The 20,149-nt window shown below is 35.5% G+C and overlaps 1 protein-coding gene across 3 annotated transcripts in view; it reads left to right on the forward strand.

The window, feature by feature from the left end:
* Positions 1-20,149, forward strand: part of LOC141555077 (two pore channel protein 2-like) — a 51,951-nt gene that overhangs the window by 21,392 nt on the left and 10,410 nt on the right. For 2 of the 3 annotated variants that reach the window (XM_074287667.1, XM_074287669.1), the window contains 6 exons: positions 20-138; positions 344-445; positions 8,086-8,212; positions 10,958-11,159; positions 12,859-13,003; positions 15,813-15,998. In XM_074287667.1, the coding sequence (XP_074143768.1) occupies positions 20-138; positions 344-445; positions 8,086-8,212; positions 10,958-11,159; positions 12,859-13,003; positions 15,813-15,998 (881 nt within the window). The remainder of the gene's footprint in view (positions 1-19; positions 139-343; positions 446-8,085; positions 8,213-10,957; positions 11,160-12,858; positions 13,004-15,812; positions 15,999-20,149) is intronic. The other variant, XM_074287668.1, reaches the window with a different exon arrangement.

Genomic DNA, 20,149 nt, shown 5'->3' on the forward strand with positions numbered 1-20,149 from the left:
TAAATATTTGTCTTGGCAGATTCGAAGAGCCTTCCGAAGTATCCGGAACACTTTGCCAGAAGTTCTCTATGTATTTCTCTTGCTCATATTCAATGTGTTGATGTTCTCCCTTATGGCCTTGAAATTATTTGGTGATAGGTAAGGACATCACTAGAATCTTCTCTTCTGGGCCTTCTTACATTTGAGCTATCCCTTATCCAAGAGGGACTCTTAAATTAGAAGGTGACTTTATCATTGGACAAATACAATCAATTTTTTGCAAGGACAAAAAGTACATTTGTGGGTCCATTGTTCACTTTCTTATAGTTGTGTGTATATGTGTTTTTATTTTCTCTTTCTTTAGGAATCTTAAAACAGTGGAAGGATCATCCTATTTTACAAATATCCTGGATATAATGTTTGACCTCTATGTGCTGGTGACCACTGCTAATAGCCCTGATGTCATGTATGTATTTTACTATTTATCTTTCGTTGTATTAATGTCATTGCTTGGATTTAGTTACCTAAACAGAACCACATGTTAGCAGAGTAGAAATATTATTTAATGTGGGGAATCTCCTGACACAAGGCATATCATGAGAGAAATAAATGTTTTTTGTGTTCTTCCTTAAATGGGTGATGGGATAGATCCATGTAATATGGAGGATGCCCTAATATTTATTTATTTATTTATTTAGTGGAAGGTAGTACCAGCTAACATTAATGATTTGGAAAAATATTTTTTAATTTAAATCTGTTCAAACACTGGGTAAACTGTGAGCATTTTGTTTGTTTGTTTGTTTGTTTGTTTTGTTTTTCTTCCCAGATTATTTTTACCTTCCAAATACAATTCTTCCTTTGCAACAACAACAATAACAAAATTTGGTTCTGCACCTATATATTGTACCTAGGATATACTATAAGATATTTAATATGTATGGGAATGCCTGCCATCTAGGGGAGGGGGTGGAGGGAAGGAGGGGAAAAATTTGGAACAGAAGGGAGTACAAGGGATAATGTTGTAAAAAATTACCTATGGATATGTACTGTCAAAAAATGTTATAATTATAAAAATTAATAATAAAAAAATTAAATAGTTGAACTATATTAATTAAAAAAATTTAAATCTGTTCATCTGATTTATAGCTATAGGAAGTTCTTACTATTGAAACTTGAATTCTGTCTTTCAAAGACTCATGTTATATAGATATTGATTCCTTTTTTAAGGGAAAGTTTCTTTCTATACTTCTCTAAAAGACCAATATGTGATGATCATAGTGCAGAGGAATGAAGAATTGATTCTTTAAATCCCACCTAGAGGGAATTAGCCACGATGAAGTCTGTAGAACTGAACTGAAAAGAAAGGAGGTTCATCTACTCAGCATTTATTAAGTACCTATTGTTTTCTGGGTCTCCAGCACAACTAAGACATAGTGTCTGCTCTCAAGGAACTTAGATTCTAATTGGAAAGATAAGATATGGACACAAATAAAGCTTATGAGGAGGGTGTTAATAGTAGTAAAATAATAAATAATGTGATATGATGTGGAAGCATCAAAGAAAGAGAAATACCTTCTAACTGATAAGATTAGGTTTTATTTTGAGGAGATAGCATTTCAGCTGAAACTTAGAGAATGAATTCATTTTTATCAATCAATCAGAAATCATTTATTAAGTGTTTTCTATATGCCAAGTTATGATCTGGGGATGCAAGGGAAAAAGTGAAATTTCTTGCTCTCGAGATATTTACATTGATAAGTAAAGATGTGTGCATAAAATATATGCAAAATAAAAATTTGCATATTAGGGACATAATCTTATAAAGCAAGAGGCAGATAATGAGGTATTAAACTAATTATAACTAGGTGCCTATACCCTTTATTATTTTGCAGTGTGGGAAAAAGTTTGATTGAATTGGAAGAGGCAATTGCCTTTCTCAATTTGAGACAGGGAGCAGAAAAACAGTTTTCAGATAGATCCAAGGAGATAGCCTTCCAAGCAGGAAGCAACTTCAAAGAAGCTGACTGTGAATTCAAGAGAAAATTAGCCTTAGAAGTTGATAGTTTATGATCCAACCACTCTAAAGAGCAATTTGGAACTATACTCAAAGGGGTATCAAAATGTGCATATTCTTTGATCCAGCAGTATTTCTACTGGGCTTAAGAGATCTTAAAGGAGAGAAAGGAACCCACATGTGCAAAAATGTTTGTGGGAGAGTTTTTGGTAGTGGCTAGAAACTGGAAACTGAGTGGATGCCCATCAGTTGGAGAATGGCCGAATAAATTGTGGTATATGAATGTTATGGCATATTATTGTTCTGTAAGAAATGATCAGCAAGATGATTTTAGAGAAGCTTGGAGAGACTTGCATGAACTTATGCTAAGTGAAATGAGCAGGACCAGGAAATCATTGTACACACAATAAGATTGTATGATGATTAATTCTGATGGACTTGGCTCTTTTCAACATTGAAATGATTCAGTCCAGTTCCAATGATCTTGAAAGAGCCATCTACCCCCAGAGAGAGAACTGTGGGAACTGAGTCTGGATCACAACATAGAATTTTCACTCTTTTTGTTGTTGTTTGCTTGCATTTTGTTTTCTTTCTCATTTTTCCCCTTTTGATCTGATTTTTCTTATGCAGCAAGATAATTGTATAAATATGTATGCATATATTAGATTTTACATTTTTTGCCATGTTTAACATATATTGGATTACTTACCATCTCGGGGATAGGGGGGGAAGAAGAGGGGAAAAATTTTGCAAGGATCAATGTTGAAAAATTATCCATGCATATGTTTTGAAAATAAAAAGCTTTAATAAAAAAAAGAACTTGATAGTTTACCTGTAGGGAGGAGCAGACCCAGGAAACCTTGTGAAAGGTAGAGATACTCAGTCGAAATACTGTATCTAGAGAGGAGTAACATGAGGAATAGATAAAGATAGAATTCAATGGGGTCTTTTCAGTACCACAGGTATGAGTTATTTTGGCTACATATGTTCCCTACCTGAGTTCTTTACAGACATAATACTCTCAATTCATGTCCACTCTTCCTGTGGACTTAAGGGAGTGTTCCTTAGGTTAATGGAGAAGGGAGGGAAGAGAGGGATATTTTGTAACTTCTTCTCTTACTCTGCTATCTTAGTAAATAGCTCCACCATTAAAATAAATCATTCTAGTGGGGATTGAGCAGCCACTGTTTTAGGAATGCAGAATCCCATGTACCTTTGAACTTGAGGGTAATAGTTGCTTTATAGGGAGATAGACTAGAATATAAGGAGAGAAAAGTCATTAATAGCTTATGGGAATCAGGAAAGGCTTTATTTACCTAGAAGTTTATACTAGAGATGAGTTTGGAAAGAAAAGTGATTCTAAGAGGCAGAATTTGTGGGGTCGATAAAAATCAGTTATAGATGATATAACAGGGAGTTCATACTTTGATAATTTGATGAAGCCATGTTCTTATCATCATGAGAACTTTCTTTACCAATTCAGATTAGAACTCCTTCATGCTCCATTCTGTATGATTCTTTATTTATGGCTTTCAATAAATCTTCTAGAGAAGATCCATCTAATATTCTGGTGGCCGCTTCCTATTCTCTTAATATTTTGCACATAATAAGAAGACACCCAGGATGGTATTCTACTCTTCTTCCTTCCCCCAGCCTAATTTGCTCACCTACCTTTTCTAGTTTACATATTTTTGATGATGAGAACAAAACCTGATTTCCAAATTTTAATTAAAATCCAACTAATGGTAAGTAATACGAATTCATAGTTGACTCAGTCATGTTTTCATAATTTATTCCAAAATTACTTGGCAGTATGGGAGTGAAGGTTGGAGTCTACTAAATAGTATAAATGGATAAGGAAAGATTCAGTGAGAGGTCAAGCAGCCAGGAAATTCTAAGATGCTGTCAAGAACCTTGACATAGTGAAGCCAGAAGGACATTGGATCAGTATGAAGACCATATTCAGTAGGACTGAAGAAGTGGAATAAGTAAAGAAGGAGGTTGCAGTCAGATAGTACAGTTTTGAATGATAAGATTGAACGTATGATTTTACTGATGAGTAGCTAGTGGAGCTGGAGGTCTTTGGTGTAAAAATCAAGGAATGCTGGAGGGCTCAAATCACATTAATGCTGTTGTTTGGAGTTTGACCGTAGAAGGAAAATAAAGAAATTTATTAACTTAGTAAAATCAAAGTGTTGGTTGGATTAAATTGTTGGGTCTATCCAGTAGACTCTACCCAGACTCAGGGTCATGCTGATAAGAAAGGCATGGGTCAAGAAGGATGCAAGCGAGCATTCCATTTATTGAAGGGACATGATTTTTATAAAGCAAAATCACAATAGTGTAAAAACAGCTGTGGAAGTTATGTTCCTTGTTTCTTTTGGCTGAATTTATAGCCAATTTTTTTGTTTTTCTCACTCATGAAGTCTGCACATACATCAAATTTTTAGGGTCATGGAGAGCTGTGTTTAGGTAATAAACGAGCATGTTCCTTGGTACAGGCTTTCCTGAAGTTCTGGCCTGGACTAGGATTTACACTCCACCTCTGACCTCTATACTAGATAATCTCTACAGAGATTTTCTGGTTCTAAAATTCTGAGAATCTTATGAGAAGTCCATGAGCCAGGGTAATGTCCAAAGTAGGGGAAAATACTTGGCAAATTCTTTCTTTTTTATCTCTATTTGTGAAGTGTCCTCACTTTGTAGCTTGATTATAGGTGAAGTAATCACAGGAGAATACTTTCTGAGTTTGCTTTCCTATAAGAAAATGTGAAGTATGGAAAATGGAGGCATTCTTCTGCAAATTCAAAAATATGGGCAGGAATCTCTTATTGACCTGAAGCTTTTGTTTGTCTTAAAGAATTGTTGTCGCTGTCATGTCCTCAGTAATAAATTAATTTGCCAATTTTTTCCTCTACTGCATATGTTTATGCAGAATTAAACTGGTAGCCATAGCTAGCTCCATGTGCATTTCAGCTTGAGGTAAAAAGGTATGAAAGTCCTGCTTGAAGTAAAAACTGAATCAGAATCTTCTTGCTCTTCCTCTACCTCCATTTTTACCTGGTAAAATCTTCAAAACCTAAGTCAAATGTTCATTCCTCATCCTAAAACTCTCTGAAAGCATTGATTCCCTCTGATACTTTTTTTCCCTAGGGATTTTGTGATAATAATCTCTTAGTTCTCTTGCTGTTTGATCATATTTTCTCACCATTTTTCTCTCATTATCTTTTAATAGATCATCACTCATGCTCTGCTGGTATCCCTGGGTGTCTCCAAGTTTCTGTCCTGGGATCTCTTCTTTTCTCTTTGTGATAGTTAGTTGAGGACCTCTTCAGTTCCCATTGGTTCGTGTCTATATGGATGACTCCCAGGTTTATGTATAGCCAGCCTTTCTCTCTCTCTTAAGCTCTAGTACCATATGTCAAATCTCTGTTAGACATTTCCAACTGGATGTTTCATAGACATCACAACTTCAGCATGCCCAAACTTAAACTCATTGGTTTTTGTTTTGTTTTGTTTTGTTTTGTTTTGTTTTTACAAGACTTGCTTGTGCTCTGAATTGTCCTATTAAAGGCATTGCCATTCTTCAGATTATTGAGGTTCAAAAATTCTGAGTCATCTTTGATTCTTCCCTCTCCTTTAATATCCAATTGTTAGGATTCTTGAAGATGTTATGGGCCAGAACTCGAGACAAGGTAATGTGCTTAGTTCACACCTTTAAAAGGAGTTCATGCCTTTAAAGGAGTTTACATAGGAGCTCGCTCATTGGTTCTTTATGGAGTTCCCACAAGCCCATGGAGCACCCACAAGCTCATTCTCTGGGAGGATATAAGGAACCAACATTGAGTGGGGAAGTTAGTCTGGATTGGGTCAAGGAGAAGACTTCCCAGAACTTCAGGGAAGCTTGAGGAGATTCAGAGCAAGGATTCAGTGGATTCACAAGTCTAAAAGAAAAGCCTGCTCATGGACTTCTGGGAGATTCAAAACTAGGATTGACTTCTGGGGAACCCACAATCCCACACTCTCGGAGGCAGAGTCTGATTCCCACACTCTAGGAGATTCAGAGTCTGATTCATTCCCACATCTACCTTCCTGCTGGCTGGAGGCTTTGGATTCAGAAGGAGCTAGAGACTGAAGATTCAGGATTTTAAAGGACACAATAGAGGATCTGGACTTTAATTCCTGGCTGCATTTTGGGATTACTGAACTTAAAGGAAGGCTGCCTCCAGAAGCTCCCCAAGAAACCTGCTCCCAGAGAACGATTTACACAATTTAGAGACAACAGAATATTACATTTTGGCGCCCAAGGTGGGGCAAGGACTTTTGCTTATCCTGACTCTGGCTGATTCTGAGCCCTTCAGGGAGCTAGTTTGGATTTCACATCCAGTCAATTGTTAAAGTGTTTATAGATTCTCCCTCACAATATGTCTCTTGTCCATTCACACAGTTACCACCATAATTTGGGCCCTCATTCCCTTTTACTTGTCCTATTGCTGTAGCCTCTTAATCATCTTTCTTATTTTAGTCTCTCCTCTCTAATTTAGTCTCTAAATAGCTGAGAAAGTAATTTTCTTAAAGTACTCATTTGATCATGTCACTCCTCTGCTAAAAAAGATTCAAACATTCCTGATTGGCTCTAGAATAAAATACAAATCTCTGTTTGCCATTTAAAGCCAAGTTGGCTTAAACCTACCTTTCCGGGTTTGTTCTACATTACTGCCCTTCATACCTTCTATATTATAGCCAAATTAGGTTACTTTCTCTTCCATGAATTCAACATTTCATTTCTCAACTCCATGCCTTTGTCTAGGCTGTCTGGTGTTCCTAAAATACACATATTCTTTCCCTAATTAAGCCTCTTTGGATCTTGAGATCCTTTAAAAGCTTAGTTCAAGTACTGCCTCTTATGGAAAAATTTTCCTGATCCCTTTGGTTATTATTGATCTCTCCCTACTCCTTAAATTATCATGATACCTGATCTGTTTACATATTATGTCTTTATAAAATAATGCAAATTCTTTGTGGACAGGAATTGTTTCTATTTTGGGTCTTGAGCTTGATTTTGTTTTTGTTTTTGTTTTTCTTTAAATTCTCAGCACCCAGAATAGTGCCTTGTACAGGATAAACAATTAATAATGCTTGCTGGATTGGATTGAAATAATGAAATCGGTTTAAAAAATGCTTCTCCTTTCCCACCTTATCATTCTTTTCTATTCAAATAGTACTAAGCTAGTATCTTTGTTATAATATAAAATAATGTAAGCCCATTGTTATAGATGACATATAGTTCCTACTAGACTTGTACAGGCTCCTTGGGGACAAGGAACCATGTTAAATCATGATAAAAAAAAATCTTGTACTATCCCTTGAACATGCTAGACTATTATTAAACATTTTATTGAATTGAATTTTTAATACTAAGTAATAGTATTACTTAAATTAAGGAAGTAGAACCAAGCTGAATTTAAAAAAAAAAAACAGAAGTATTGTGGTAGATCAAAAATGCAAATATTCTGAAACATTTAAAGATTATTTTCTATCCTAGTTTTTTAAAACACCTTTCCCCTCCTAAGTGTTAGGTTGATATGACAACAAGAGTTCTGATATATTACTTATTCTAAGATCTTTTAAATATTAAAAGGAACTATCTATAGAGATAACAATTAACCTGAAGGAATAAATCAAAGATTTATGTAACAAAAGACCATCTCTTTTACCAAAGAACTCTGATTCTGGGTTCATGTTCAGACCAGCTTCTGTCCTGGGAGAGCCTGGCCTATAAATAAGGAGTACAAGGCTCTTTCTCCCTGGCTTTCTATATCCTTAAGCTATTCAGGAGTCTCAGAGAAAATCTCTTCAGACTTAGGTTTTTTCTCATAACTCGGGCCTCTCCCAAAGGAAGATAATCAGGTACACACACACATACACACACACATATGTATACATATATGTATGTATATTTGTATATGTGTCGGTGTATTCTGTATTTCTCTGAGAAATACAGAAGGGAGGTGAAGAGAGTGATTAAGATTAAAACTCAAAATGTATTACTATAAAACAGCTAAATCTTGTTTTGTTTTGTTCTCTTCCAGGATGCCTGCTTATAATTTAGATTGGCGATATTCTCTATTCTTCATAACTTATATTGTGATCAATACCTACATCTTCATGTCTGTCTTTCTAGCTGTTGTATACAACAACTACAGAAAGCATTTAAAGGTAACATAGAAAACAAAAGGTCAGGAAACATTGGCTGTTGTGTCCTGGGGAACAAAGAAATGAAGACCAATGCCATTAAAGTTTTTTTTTTTCATTATCATGAAAAAGGTTTCAAAATTCTAGGGATTTTTCCCTTCGATTTTATTGCTGATCCCATCTGTTGCCTATTTCCCCTGTCCTCCCAAGAGCTTACCATGGGAAGGAGGCTTCCTTTTTTTAGGTCCTTGTTCTTCCCCCATACTTGAGTTATTTCTATGTAGTAGAGATGTAATTGTTTAATGAAGTTCTAAGAAATGTCATTAAAATCAAATGGTACTGGGGCAGCTAGATGGCACAGTGGATAGAGTACCTCCCTGAAGTCAGGAGGACCTAAGTTCAAATCTGGTCTCAGACATATAACACTTCCTGGCTGTGCGACCCTGGGCATGTCACTTAATCCCAATTGCCTCAGGAAAAAGGAAAAAAAAAGGCAAATGGGTACCATAAAATATCTGTCCATGCTCCACCATTTAGTTTGGTAGCAGCTAAAGATATTTAAAATACTGCTCTTTTTAGAGCATAGAATAATATGCTGGGTTTGGAGTTAGAAAGATAGGAAGACTAAAGTTCAAATGATACTTCTGATAGAAGTCACTTAAACTTACAAAAATCTCAGACAATTTCCTAGAATTTGTTTGCTAAATTATTGATGGGTTTCTATTCCATGTAATAAAGAGAATTCCCACACCGAGTTTCCACAGTTGCTGAAGGCATAGGTCCTCCATAATTCTCTCTGTTAAACTATCATTAATGATTATCAAGTGGCACAGTGTGCTGGATTTGGAATCAGGAAGATCTGTCATCACATTGTTCTCAGTCATTGGCTGTATGACCCTGAGAAATAACACTTAACCTCTCTTGGATTCTCTTTCTTCATCAGTAAAATGGAGGTGATAATAATAGTTCCCACTTCACAGAATAGTTGTGGGGATCAATTAAGATGATACATGTGAAGCACTTGCTTTAAGTGCTGTTCAAATGTTACCCATAATTATTTTTTATTATCTTTAGAAATAAGAAAAAGAAGTGTACTCCATGTGTATGAAGGATAGGGGAAAAAGACTAAGGGGAGAGAAAAGGGAGATGATCTATGATTTCATTGTTCTAGTGTTTCCTGTGAGGAAATCCCCAGCTATAATACAGAACAGTACTTGCTCTGCAATTTAGAGTCTTAGTTGCCTGGAGTACTAATAAATTATGATTTACTTTAAGGTCACACAGCCTGCATGTGTTATAGGAAACACTTGGCCTTCCTGACCTAAAGGCTGGCTCCCTATCTACTATGATACTATAAAAAAATTAAAAGTTAAAATAAATTGGAATTTTACTTAAAGGACTTATGATTTATTAGTGTGTATACTTCTTCTATTAGTGGAGATTCTCACCATGTCCTAGGAAGTTTACTTCATGAGTTGGGCTTGTTCAAAAATATTCATCCAGTGGACCAATCCTGATATAATCATCCTCTCAAATTTGGCTAGGATGGGGTTTTTTAAAAATCAATTTATGAGAATTTATGATAAGTTCATATCTGAAGCTTCTCTGGCATGGTAGAATCTGCCAGAACTCACTTCCTTTGAGAATTTAATTCAGTTTATCAAGCATATATTAAAGGCCTACTATGTTCTAGACTCTGAGGATATAAAGACAAAAATTATATCATGTTTGTATTTAAGAAGCTTACTCAGAAAACCCAGATCCACCTTTAAGGCAGAATAAGGATTTTTTTTGAGTTTCAGTCCTCTATGTGAAACTTAAAAAAAAAATACCATTTTGAACTGAATAAATGAGACCTTTTTGAAAGAAAAAAAATCTATAGGAATATTTTATAATACAATACTAATTTTAGAGGCCGAGGTCAGGTTTCTATAAGCCAGATTTTATGATTTTTATCATTTCACCACTCATGCTAGATACTGGAGATGCAAATATAAAAGTGAACCAGTCCATGTCCTAAAGAAGCTTGCATTCTATTGGTCTCTACCTCCAGAATTTCTGAACTTCAGAATTATCTAGCCTATCCTAATCTCAAACTATCTTTTTCCTTTCCTTCCTAATCTGACTAACTTAATTCTAGGGCTTTCTCTTAGAAACATCCTGGATTTTCTTTTATTTCCATTCTTCTCCCTTGCTGAGATGAGACCTAAGCTAACTGTCATCTGCTACTCTCAGCCCTTTAAAGTGTCAGCCTTTCCAAGAGCTTACATGTACTGAATGAAGGTAAGATGGATTCTGTTTATGGCAAAGGGGGAGGAGAGTAAGCATATTCAGAGTATAGAGGGAGTTTTTTCATCATGCATGGACATGAGATCAATTTTTATTTCTCCTTTGCTTCTATGTCAGTATCAATCCATCAAGTATTTTATACCCACAATGTGCTAAGAGCGAAGATACAAGTACAAGGAATGAAATAAGTTGTGAGGAAGAACTTACATTCTGACAGGGGAAATAACACACACACACACACACACACACACACACGCATATGTTCAAGAGCGTAACTATAAGGTGAGTAAAATACACATGTATCCAAAGTAGTTCTATCCAAGATGAGTTTGGAAGGGAGTCAAAACACAGTGATGGGGGAATGGAGCCACAGGTGAGAGAAACAAAGGGAAGATCAGGTGGGCTGGATCAGAGTTACCACAAGGCTAGTTAAATATGAATCTGTCTTGCACTTTAAAAAGATGCTTTATGTTTTTTTAGAATGAGATTCGCAAACTGGCTTACATGAAACGTCACAAAATGATAAAGGCTTTCAACATTCTGAAGACCCAGGAGGGCCCAGAGTTTGTGGTTAAGGAAGCCCATTGGAAGCAGTTAGTAAAAATGGTGGCACCTGACATCAGCAATTCCCACCGGGAGCTCCTTTTGAGGATATCTGATGAGGAACAGAAGGGATATGTGGGTGAGTGTCATAAATCAATAAAGTAGTCTCTGGTTATAAGAGGGATAAAAGATGAGGGACAATGTTAAACATTCAAGTCTATTCTGGCAGGCTGCCGGTATGATGAGTGAGAGAACCAGGCAGCCAGGGGATTAGCTAACTATGCAGAGGAGGATCACAAATCTATAGCAAGAAAGGCTTTCAGAGGCCACCTTGTGCAACTTCCTAATTTTACAGATGAGTAAACTGAGGCCCAGGAAGTTGTGTCCAAGAAACACAGGTAGTGAATTATCAACAATGTAGCCAGATCCTCTGATTCCACTGTGTTCATATTATTCACTGTATCAAGCTTCCTTCCACCAGTTAAAGAAACTGAGAAGGAAAGAAGGAAGGGAACAAACATTTAATAAATGTTTACTGGGGCTAGGCAGTGTACCAACTATTGAGAAAATAAGCAGTTTCTACCCTTCTGAGAGAAAAAATAATACACAAAAGGCAGTGATAAGGAAAGTAAGGGGAAGGGGGATGGGAGTAGGAAGGGTGGATTGGGGGAAAGTAAGTCCAGAAAGGAAGAAATCAAGTGGGGGGGGAGGGGGATGAAGAATGAAAGCAGGTCAGCCTTGACCCTTCCACAAAATGGAGACTCTGGCAATGGGGAAGTGGGCAGGCCTTGTGGAGGAATGTTCCAAGGTGAATAGGTTTCAGGGATGGCTATCTGTTATTGGACAAGGGGATCTCAAGTACCCAGGGAAATTCCAGGCTGAAGCAGCAGCAGAGAATGCATGGTTTAGAAATCTAGAAATCAGGACTAGGATTGGAAGAAGAATGAGAGAATGAATTGAGAATATCTCTATGCTTGAAGGAAAGCTTTAGGAGAGACATAACCACTTCCAAATATTTTATGAGCTATCATGTGGAAGAGGGATTGTATTTATTTTTGTTGGTCAGGACCAGTTCTTATGGGAAGAAGTTATAGAGTATTTAATTTTTGCCTCATTCTAAGGAAAAATAACCTAACCTTACAACTGCCCCAAATTATACTTATTCTTGAAACCCTTGAAGGGGAATCTGGCTGATTTCTTGTAATTTGTGAAGAGCATCATGTATAGATCTAAAACTCTATGATTACATAAATTATAGGCAAGAATTAGATAGTAGGGGAAGGAACAAGAGCATGCATATGGGAATCGCATGCATAAAAATATGAAGGTTCAAATTATATCTGGGCAAATAGACAAGACTATTGTAAAGAACTATGGAGGGGAATAGTTGCAAAGGTAGGTTGGACCCTGATAATTCATTGGCAGACTTAGGAATTTAGGTCCTGTGCTATAAGCAAAAAGGAATCAGAGAAGATTTCTGAGCAGAAAGGTAACATGAAGAAAGCATTTTATGATTAATCTAGGTAAAATATATAATAGTTAATCTAAATCACACTCTGAATCATTTGGCAAATGTGAGTGCTTTTTTTTTTTTTTTTTGGCCACTAGCAAATCTGGTGATTTGACAAAATAGCTACTTGATTAAAGGATTAAATGAGATGATCTGAAGATCATCAGCTCACCAGAAATGGTTCTGCCTTCCCAGCTCTAAATTATCTAAGTTAAGGAAATATAAAGATCCCCTTTCCCTATCCTTCCTCTATGTGAGATTTAGACTTTACTGGATGACCTTGGTGTGGATTCTTCCATGAATATCGGGAATCACTTTTGTATTGCAGACAAAAAGTGTTTTTTAAGATTAGCTGATCTATTAAACATTCAAGTGATTACTATGAAATTTAAAAGACATCCCCTGGAAATCTGGATGCCCCACATATATAAATCTTCAGGAAGTCTTTTTATACAAAAGATAGTTCAACACAGGTAAGTTAGTTTTTGCTTTTTGGGGGCACTGAGGGTGATGATGTAAAGTGATTTTTTAATGATTAACATTTGTATCAAAATTTACCTTTCTGGTCCTTACTCCTTTGCCCCTTTTCACCTCATGGAGTATTCCCTTCTCCCTGCTGTGTACCCACACCCTTCCTCCTTCTCCTCTTTTTAATTTTCTATTGATCTCTCTCTCTCTCTTTCTCTCTGTGTCTCTTTACCACTGCCTCTTTTCTCTATCTCTGTCTTTCTCTCTTATAACCACTGGATTGAATGGAAGGTCCTTAGTGCCAGAATCTATAAATAAGTTATCTCTGATGTAATGTAGTGAAAAAAGTGCTGGACACATTGAGGTTTCTTATAACTCCAGAATTCATGAGTTGTGTGATATTGGTCAAATGACTTCATCTCTCTGTCCCTCCTTTGTAAAATTCTAACAATAATTCTATTATTCTATTCTATTATTATACTATATAATCAGACATTCTAAGAAATATATAATCTATAATATACATTATAATAAATTATATTATATCTCATATTATGTGATTCAATATACCTGTCTCAGAGGATTGCTGTGAAGATCAGATGAAATATAGAGAGTACCTTGTAAATATTAAGATTTGTAAATGACACGTTTTTTATTTGTTTTGATATTGTTCAGTAAATTAGCTTTATCTGATGGGTAAGAGTTTGGGACTAGATACAGTAGTTTAAAACAGCAAACTGATATAGGGGCATATAGATGAATTTTAAATTTGGGCTATAAAGTTTTATTACTTCCATTTATGTACTTAATCAGAAAGAACTTTCAAAAATAACCATTATGTTGTTGTAATACCTATATGTTTATAAATTTTAAAACTTTAATTAAATAAAGGAAAAAAAGCTAGCATTTCTCTAGATGTAGGGTTTATGGTTATAAAATGGTTATAAGGTCATTCTTATCGATTAAAGCTGTAAAACTGATTTGCATTCTTACTGAAAGTATTGTATTTAAAATTAGATCAAAAGTTGTGATTCAGGGTGGAACATTTTGGGAACTTAGAAATTAGAAAAATTGAGGTATTTAGTTGAAGGGAGGCCATTCAATGGATTGGATGTTTAGATTTAAAAAGGCAGATAGTCTGGAAATCTATTATGGGGCAGATTATTTCCTTTAGCAATTTCTAGAGCCGTTGAGATTATTCAGCCTGGATGTTGTTCTCTGTTTGCTTTCCATTTTCCCAAATGAGTTAAAGGAACTAGAAATATTTGCGGAGTTTCCTTGGGAATTCCCTATCCCAATGAAAACACAAGTCTAATCTCTCTAAACTTTCCCAGAAAACTGTCCTTTATATTAAAGAATGAAATTTTTTAAAAAAGAAAGAAGAGTGCTTTCTCATATTTATTCTTTGAGACTAAGTTTAGTTGTTTATAATTTAACAGCATTCAGTTTTCATTGTTCCTTGGTTATTATTCTTCCACTTACATTTTGTAGTCATTGTGGATGTAGTTTTTCTGGCTTTTCTCATATGATGATATATATAGCATATATCTATTCATGTTTTTCTGTGCTATTCTATCATCATTATACTTTTCTTACAATTTAGTATTATTTCATCACATTTTGTATTATAATTCATTTATTAGCCATTTTCCTATTACTGGAAATATGTTTTGTTTCCTAGAACTGGGGGTGTTTAGCTAGAGAAGAAAAGATGCATGGGAGGCATGGATCCCACCTCCAAATATTTGAGAAGTTCCCATCTTAAAAAAAACATTAGAACTGGGAATAAAGGATAGAAGTTGCAGAGGTAGATTCAGGCTTTATAGGTAAAGGGGAAGCTTTCTAAGAATCCCAGAAAACTATCCAATTAGCACTAATTAGTTTCAAGAAGTTGTGTGAATTTCCTATTACTTATCAAGCTTGGCCTGGAGACCCTATGTTTAGAATGCTGTTAAAATTTCTGTAGAGTTGTAAATTGAATTGGATGGTTTTCTGTCTCTGAGATGAAACATTATGAATTCATGGATTCATATCAATGAGAGGTAAGAACAACCTATCTTTTAATTCAGATTCAATGATGATTATTAAAAGTACAAATGTATTACTTCCAAGTATATGGAATAGGCGATTCTTTGTCATCCTAGTTTGAGCTTCTGCTCTATATGACTTTAAATTAGTATTCCCTCCCATCTCATCCTCACTCCAGCCTAAGCTATGGAGGCCTTGCATATATTGCATTTAGCTTTGTGGCTTATAGAGGTTTTAGAAGAAGTGAAAATAGCATATTTCCTTAAGTAAATAAATCTTCCTCTTCATTTTACATTTGTCAAATTCCTCTTATCGTAAAAAGTAGCCTTAAAATAAATAAGATTATTAAGTAGTTTGTAATTTTATATTATATATACTTATATTTATTATACTTATACTTCATGAAATTGTTTTACCCTAGTCTGCATTGATTCCAGAGTTGCATTCAGTAATGCTAAACTTGGGTCTTCAGTTTGCTAAAAAGAGCAGCACTCTTGCTGCTAATGAAAAGTAGATAAAGAGAGGGAGTCAGAGAGGAGAAAAGAACCCTAACTTTCAAATCAGAGGGCCTTGGTTTCAATGCTAGCTCTGCTTTTTACCCTTAGCAAAATCACTGAAGACGTTGGGAATGGGGCAGAAGGATATAGGAGGAAGAGAAAGAGATCTATCTTTTCAAAATAATCCAAAACATTGTATGTTGAGCCCTGATCATGTTCAATAACTATGTTTTTTTTCTCCCTTTCTTTCTTTTCCTTCTCCCCCAATCCTCACCAATTCCCATGCCAGGGTGTTTGTATGGATTTACGATGTAATTATCCTAATAAATGCTGTATTCATTGCTTTGGATGAAAAAAATCCATTCATTTCCTATGCGGAGTGGGTTTTCCTTACTCTATATATTATTGAAATACTGTTGAAGTTGTACACCTATGAACCCAAGACATTTTTTGCAAGGAATCAGTTCTGGAACTGGTAAGTAATGATGTCTCTTCCTTTGGGGAAAGAAAGTGTGTGTGTGTGTGTGTGTGTGTGTGTGTGTGTGTGTGTGTGTGTGTGTGTGTGTGGTAATAAAACCTTCTGGTTCAGTAAAAGTCTTATGAACCAATTCCATTTCAAACTTTGACAATCCAGCTAAAATTTAACACCAAATAGAGAATAGAATTCATAGATTCTTAAAGTTGAAAAGAGACCTTAGAGATTCTTTAGTTTGGAAGTTCTCAACCTTGGGTTTGTAAACATATTTTAAAAATATTTTAGTAACTTTATTTTAATATAATTGGTTTCCTTTATCATCCTAAGTAATTTTTTTATGCATTTTAAAGTGTTATTTTGAGAAAAGGTCCACAGGCTTCACTAGACTTCTAAAGAAGCCTGTACTAAAAAGAAGTTTAAAATTCCTCCTGTAGCTCCTTCTGTAATGTCAAGGAATTGGAAGTTGAATGGATGCCCATCAATTGGGGAATGACTAAATAAGTTATGGTATATGAATGGGATATTTCAGCAAGAAATGATGAGTAGGCTGATTTCAGAAAAACCTGGAAAGATTTATGTGAACTGATGGTAAGTGAAGTGAAGAGAACTAGGAGATACTGTACACTGTAACAGCAAGACTCTGGGATAACCAACTAAGATAGACTTGGTGCTTCTTGGCATATGGTGATCCAAAACAATTCCAATAGACTTGGGATGGAAAATACCTTCTACATTTGTTAGGGGCCGGGACCTTTCACAGGAAACCTCAACAGTGACTGCCTCTTCCAGCTTCCCCGACCCGACGGGGCTTCGGACGTCTCCGGCCCTCCTCCTGGAGACGGGAGGAGGGAATCACCAGACAGAGAGCCGAGGTGGATAGAACACAGTGATGTTTATTGGAGTTACAAGTCAGCCGTGTCTCCCAGAGCCCTTCCGTGCTCGCTCTTTTATAGCCCATTTATCTTTTTTGCATATTTCCCCCTTAGAGTTTGGACTCCTCCCTGATTCCTCCCCAAAGGCGGAGCCAATCCTTACTGTGCCTCCCCTGCACCCACCCAGATCCTACCGTGTCAGTTGCCACGGTGACAGATCCGGGTTCGGGCGGGTCCTGACACAAAGGCTTCTCAACTATCCCCCTGGAGGTTCAGGTCCAGAGCCTCTTACATACATTAAGAAAGAAAACTATGGAGACTGAACGTGGATTGAAGCATAGTATTTTCATCTTTTGTTGTTTGCTTATTTTCTTTTTTATGTGTTTTTTTTCCACTTTTGGTCTGTTTTTCTTGTACAACACAACAAATATGGAAATATATTAAAAATAGGCATGTAACCTATATCAGATTGCTTGCGGTCTTGGGGTAAGAGAACTAAAGGAGGAAGGGAGAAAGTAAATTTGAAATGCAAAATCCTACAAAAATAGGTGTTGAAAACTATCTTTATACATATTTGAAAAAATAAAATATTGAGAAAAAAATTTTTTTAACTGCCGTGGTCCAGAAATTTTCCCTGGGAGGGAAATTCTTTACAATATTCATCATTTATGGTTATTCAGCCTGTGCTTTGAATAGTTCCTAGGATAAGAAACTCCTAAATGAGGAAATTTTCTTCATTGTGGAACAATTTTAGAACTACTTTTTTAAGCTTAGAATGATCTGAAATGTTCCTTTATTGTCACTTCTACTGACATATCTATATCCTCTGGAACAATACAGAATAAGTCTATTTTCTTTGTCATTTCACAGTTATTAAAATGTGTGAGGACAGCACTAAGTTTCTTTTTTTCTAGATTAAATTTCTAAGGTTTTTTTTTTCCCCCTGAGGCAATTGGGATTAAGTGACTTGCCCAGGGTCACACAGCTAGGAAGTGTTATGTGACTGAGACCAAACTTGAACTCAGGTCTTCCTGACTTCAGGTGTTCTATCCACTGCGCCACCTAGTTGCCCCCAATTTATAAATTTCTTTAATCATTTTGAAGACGACATGGCTCCTAGAACCCTTGGTATACCAGTTGCCCTCCACAGATCCTCCTAATTTGTCAGCAGTCTTCTAAAATGTGACTCTCTGTCTGACCTGAGCACAACATTTTCAGGTGTGATCTGATAAGTACAGGGTATGTGTAGTGGGACTATTGCTTCAACTGTTTTGGGTATTATATGCCTGTGACTATAAACTTTTATAGACATTATCTTTCTTGGTCTCTCATTTATGTGGTTTAATTTTTAAAATGTAAACATAAGACTTTACCTTTTAATCTTCTATTACATTTTAGTTTTATATTTATTTTATCTTATTCCCATCAATCATTTTCCCTGTAGAATTTTGGATGCTTCTCTTATCCATTGTGTTAATATCTCACCATGTGTTTTTTTTTTTTTTTTTCCGTGAGTTTGACCAATGTACTTTTGACTTCATTTAAGTTACTGATAAAAGTGTTGACTATGTAGGACAGAACTAAGGATAGAATTCTCTTGGGAAATTTGTTCCTTTCAGGTTGACATAAATTCATTAATCAACACTTGGGTACTGGTTATTCAGTGGATTCTGGATGTATCCTAATTACCATTATATAGCTCAAATTTCTTGACCTTGACCACAAGCATATCCTTAAGAAACTTTGCCGAAATCAAGATCCATTATATCTACATATCTCTAGTCTAGTTATTTTGTGACAATATTGTTTTAATGCTTCATAATGTGAATATAGAATACTAGAATCATTGCTGTCTATTGAGTCATTTTCATCTTTTCTAAGTAGTCAGTTTCCTGTTTGATTCCACTGAATTTTCAGCCTCTTGATTTTTCTGTTTGTAATCCTCTGGGATCCAATTTATTGATTTCTCAACTAAGCATCTTTCTCTGTGACAAACTGAATCTAATTTATTTGTTACCCATGATCTTCTTCAGAGTCCCTTATTTGTCCTATTCTACTACAGAATTCTGAACATTATTATTTTCTAAATTTTATTGTAGAGTTTGAGGTTTGTATTTTAATTTTTATGGGCACCTCCTCATCAATCAAGATTCATGGCATCATAGGGCCTAGAGTTGATAGGGACTTAGAGGTCCTCTAATCTGATTTTCTCATTTTATGGCTGAGGAAACTGAGGCTTGGGGAAGGGAAATGACTAGCCCAAGGTCATATACAAAGAATTATCTTAGGGTTGAAGCTAATGAATATAGCTTTGTTTTCTAGTCCATTCTCTCTTCATATAATTCTCTTGATACTCTTATCTTTATACTTTATATGCCATACTTCGTGTAACATCATCACTTTGTTTTTATTAGGATTTAGATCTAACCCAGTCATCTTGGACTAGATTTAATGCTTAGCACAATGAGTGGACAATATGTTGTTGAATTGTTTCAGTTATGTCTACTTCTCCATGACCCCATTTGGGGTTTTCTTGGCAAAGGTACTAGAGTGCTATGCCATTTCCTTCTCCAGCTCATTTTATACATAAGGAAACTGAGGCAAACAGGGTTAAGTGACTTGTTCAGCTATTAAATATCTGAGACCAATTTTGAATTCAGATCTTCTAGACTCTAGGGCTGGTGCTCTATCCACTGTGCCAATTAACTAACTGCCCCTCAGCCATAGTAGGCACTTTAAAATGTTTACTGACTGACCTAATAGATAGCCTCTGCAGATGTTGCATTTTTTCTTGGAACTCAAAAGCAGCACATAGAAACTGTCATTAAAAAAAAAGTCTATTCGTTTTCTTCAGAAGACATTCTTTGTCATTGGAAGAAATGCTCATGATATATATTAAATAACTCAGTCCAGTTCTTTGACAGCACAAAAAGAGCTGCTGTAACTATTTTTGTTCATCTAGGTCCTTTTTCCTTTTTTAATGATTTCTTTAGGATATAGATCTAGTAATGGTATTATTGCATAGTTCCAAATCACTCTCCAGAATGGAAAATGATTAATTATAAGTACTAGGCCTGAATATTATAATTTGTTCATTCTTTGTATAAGTTTTAATGTTTCTTGAAATCAGAAAATCAGATTGTATGGGGCATTATTAAAGCTATTTCAAAATCTTTCTGGTTTGTTTTTAAGTGAGTGCCTCTTAATATAGAAGATGAACCTTGGCATTTTTTAAATTGAATATCCTTATATCCTAATGGAATAATATTCCATTAATTT

Source organism: Sminthopsis crassicaudata, chromosome 2 (assembly GCF_048593235.1).
Source record: "Sminthopsis crassicaudata isolate SCR6 chromosome 2, ASM4859323v1, whole genome shotgun sequence".
Classification (NCBI taxonomy): domain Eukaryota; kingdom Metazoa; phylum Chordata; class Mammalia; order Dasyuromorphia; family Dasyuridae; genus Sminthopsis; species Sminthopsis crassicaudata.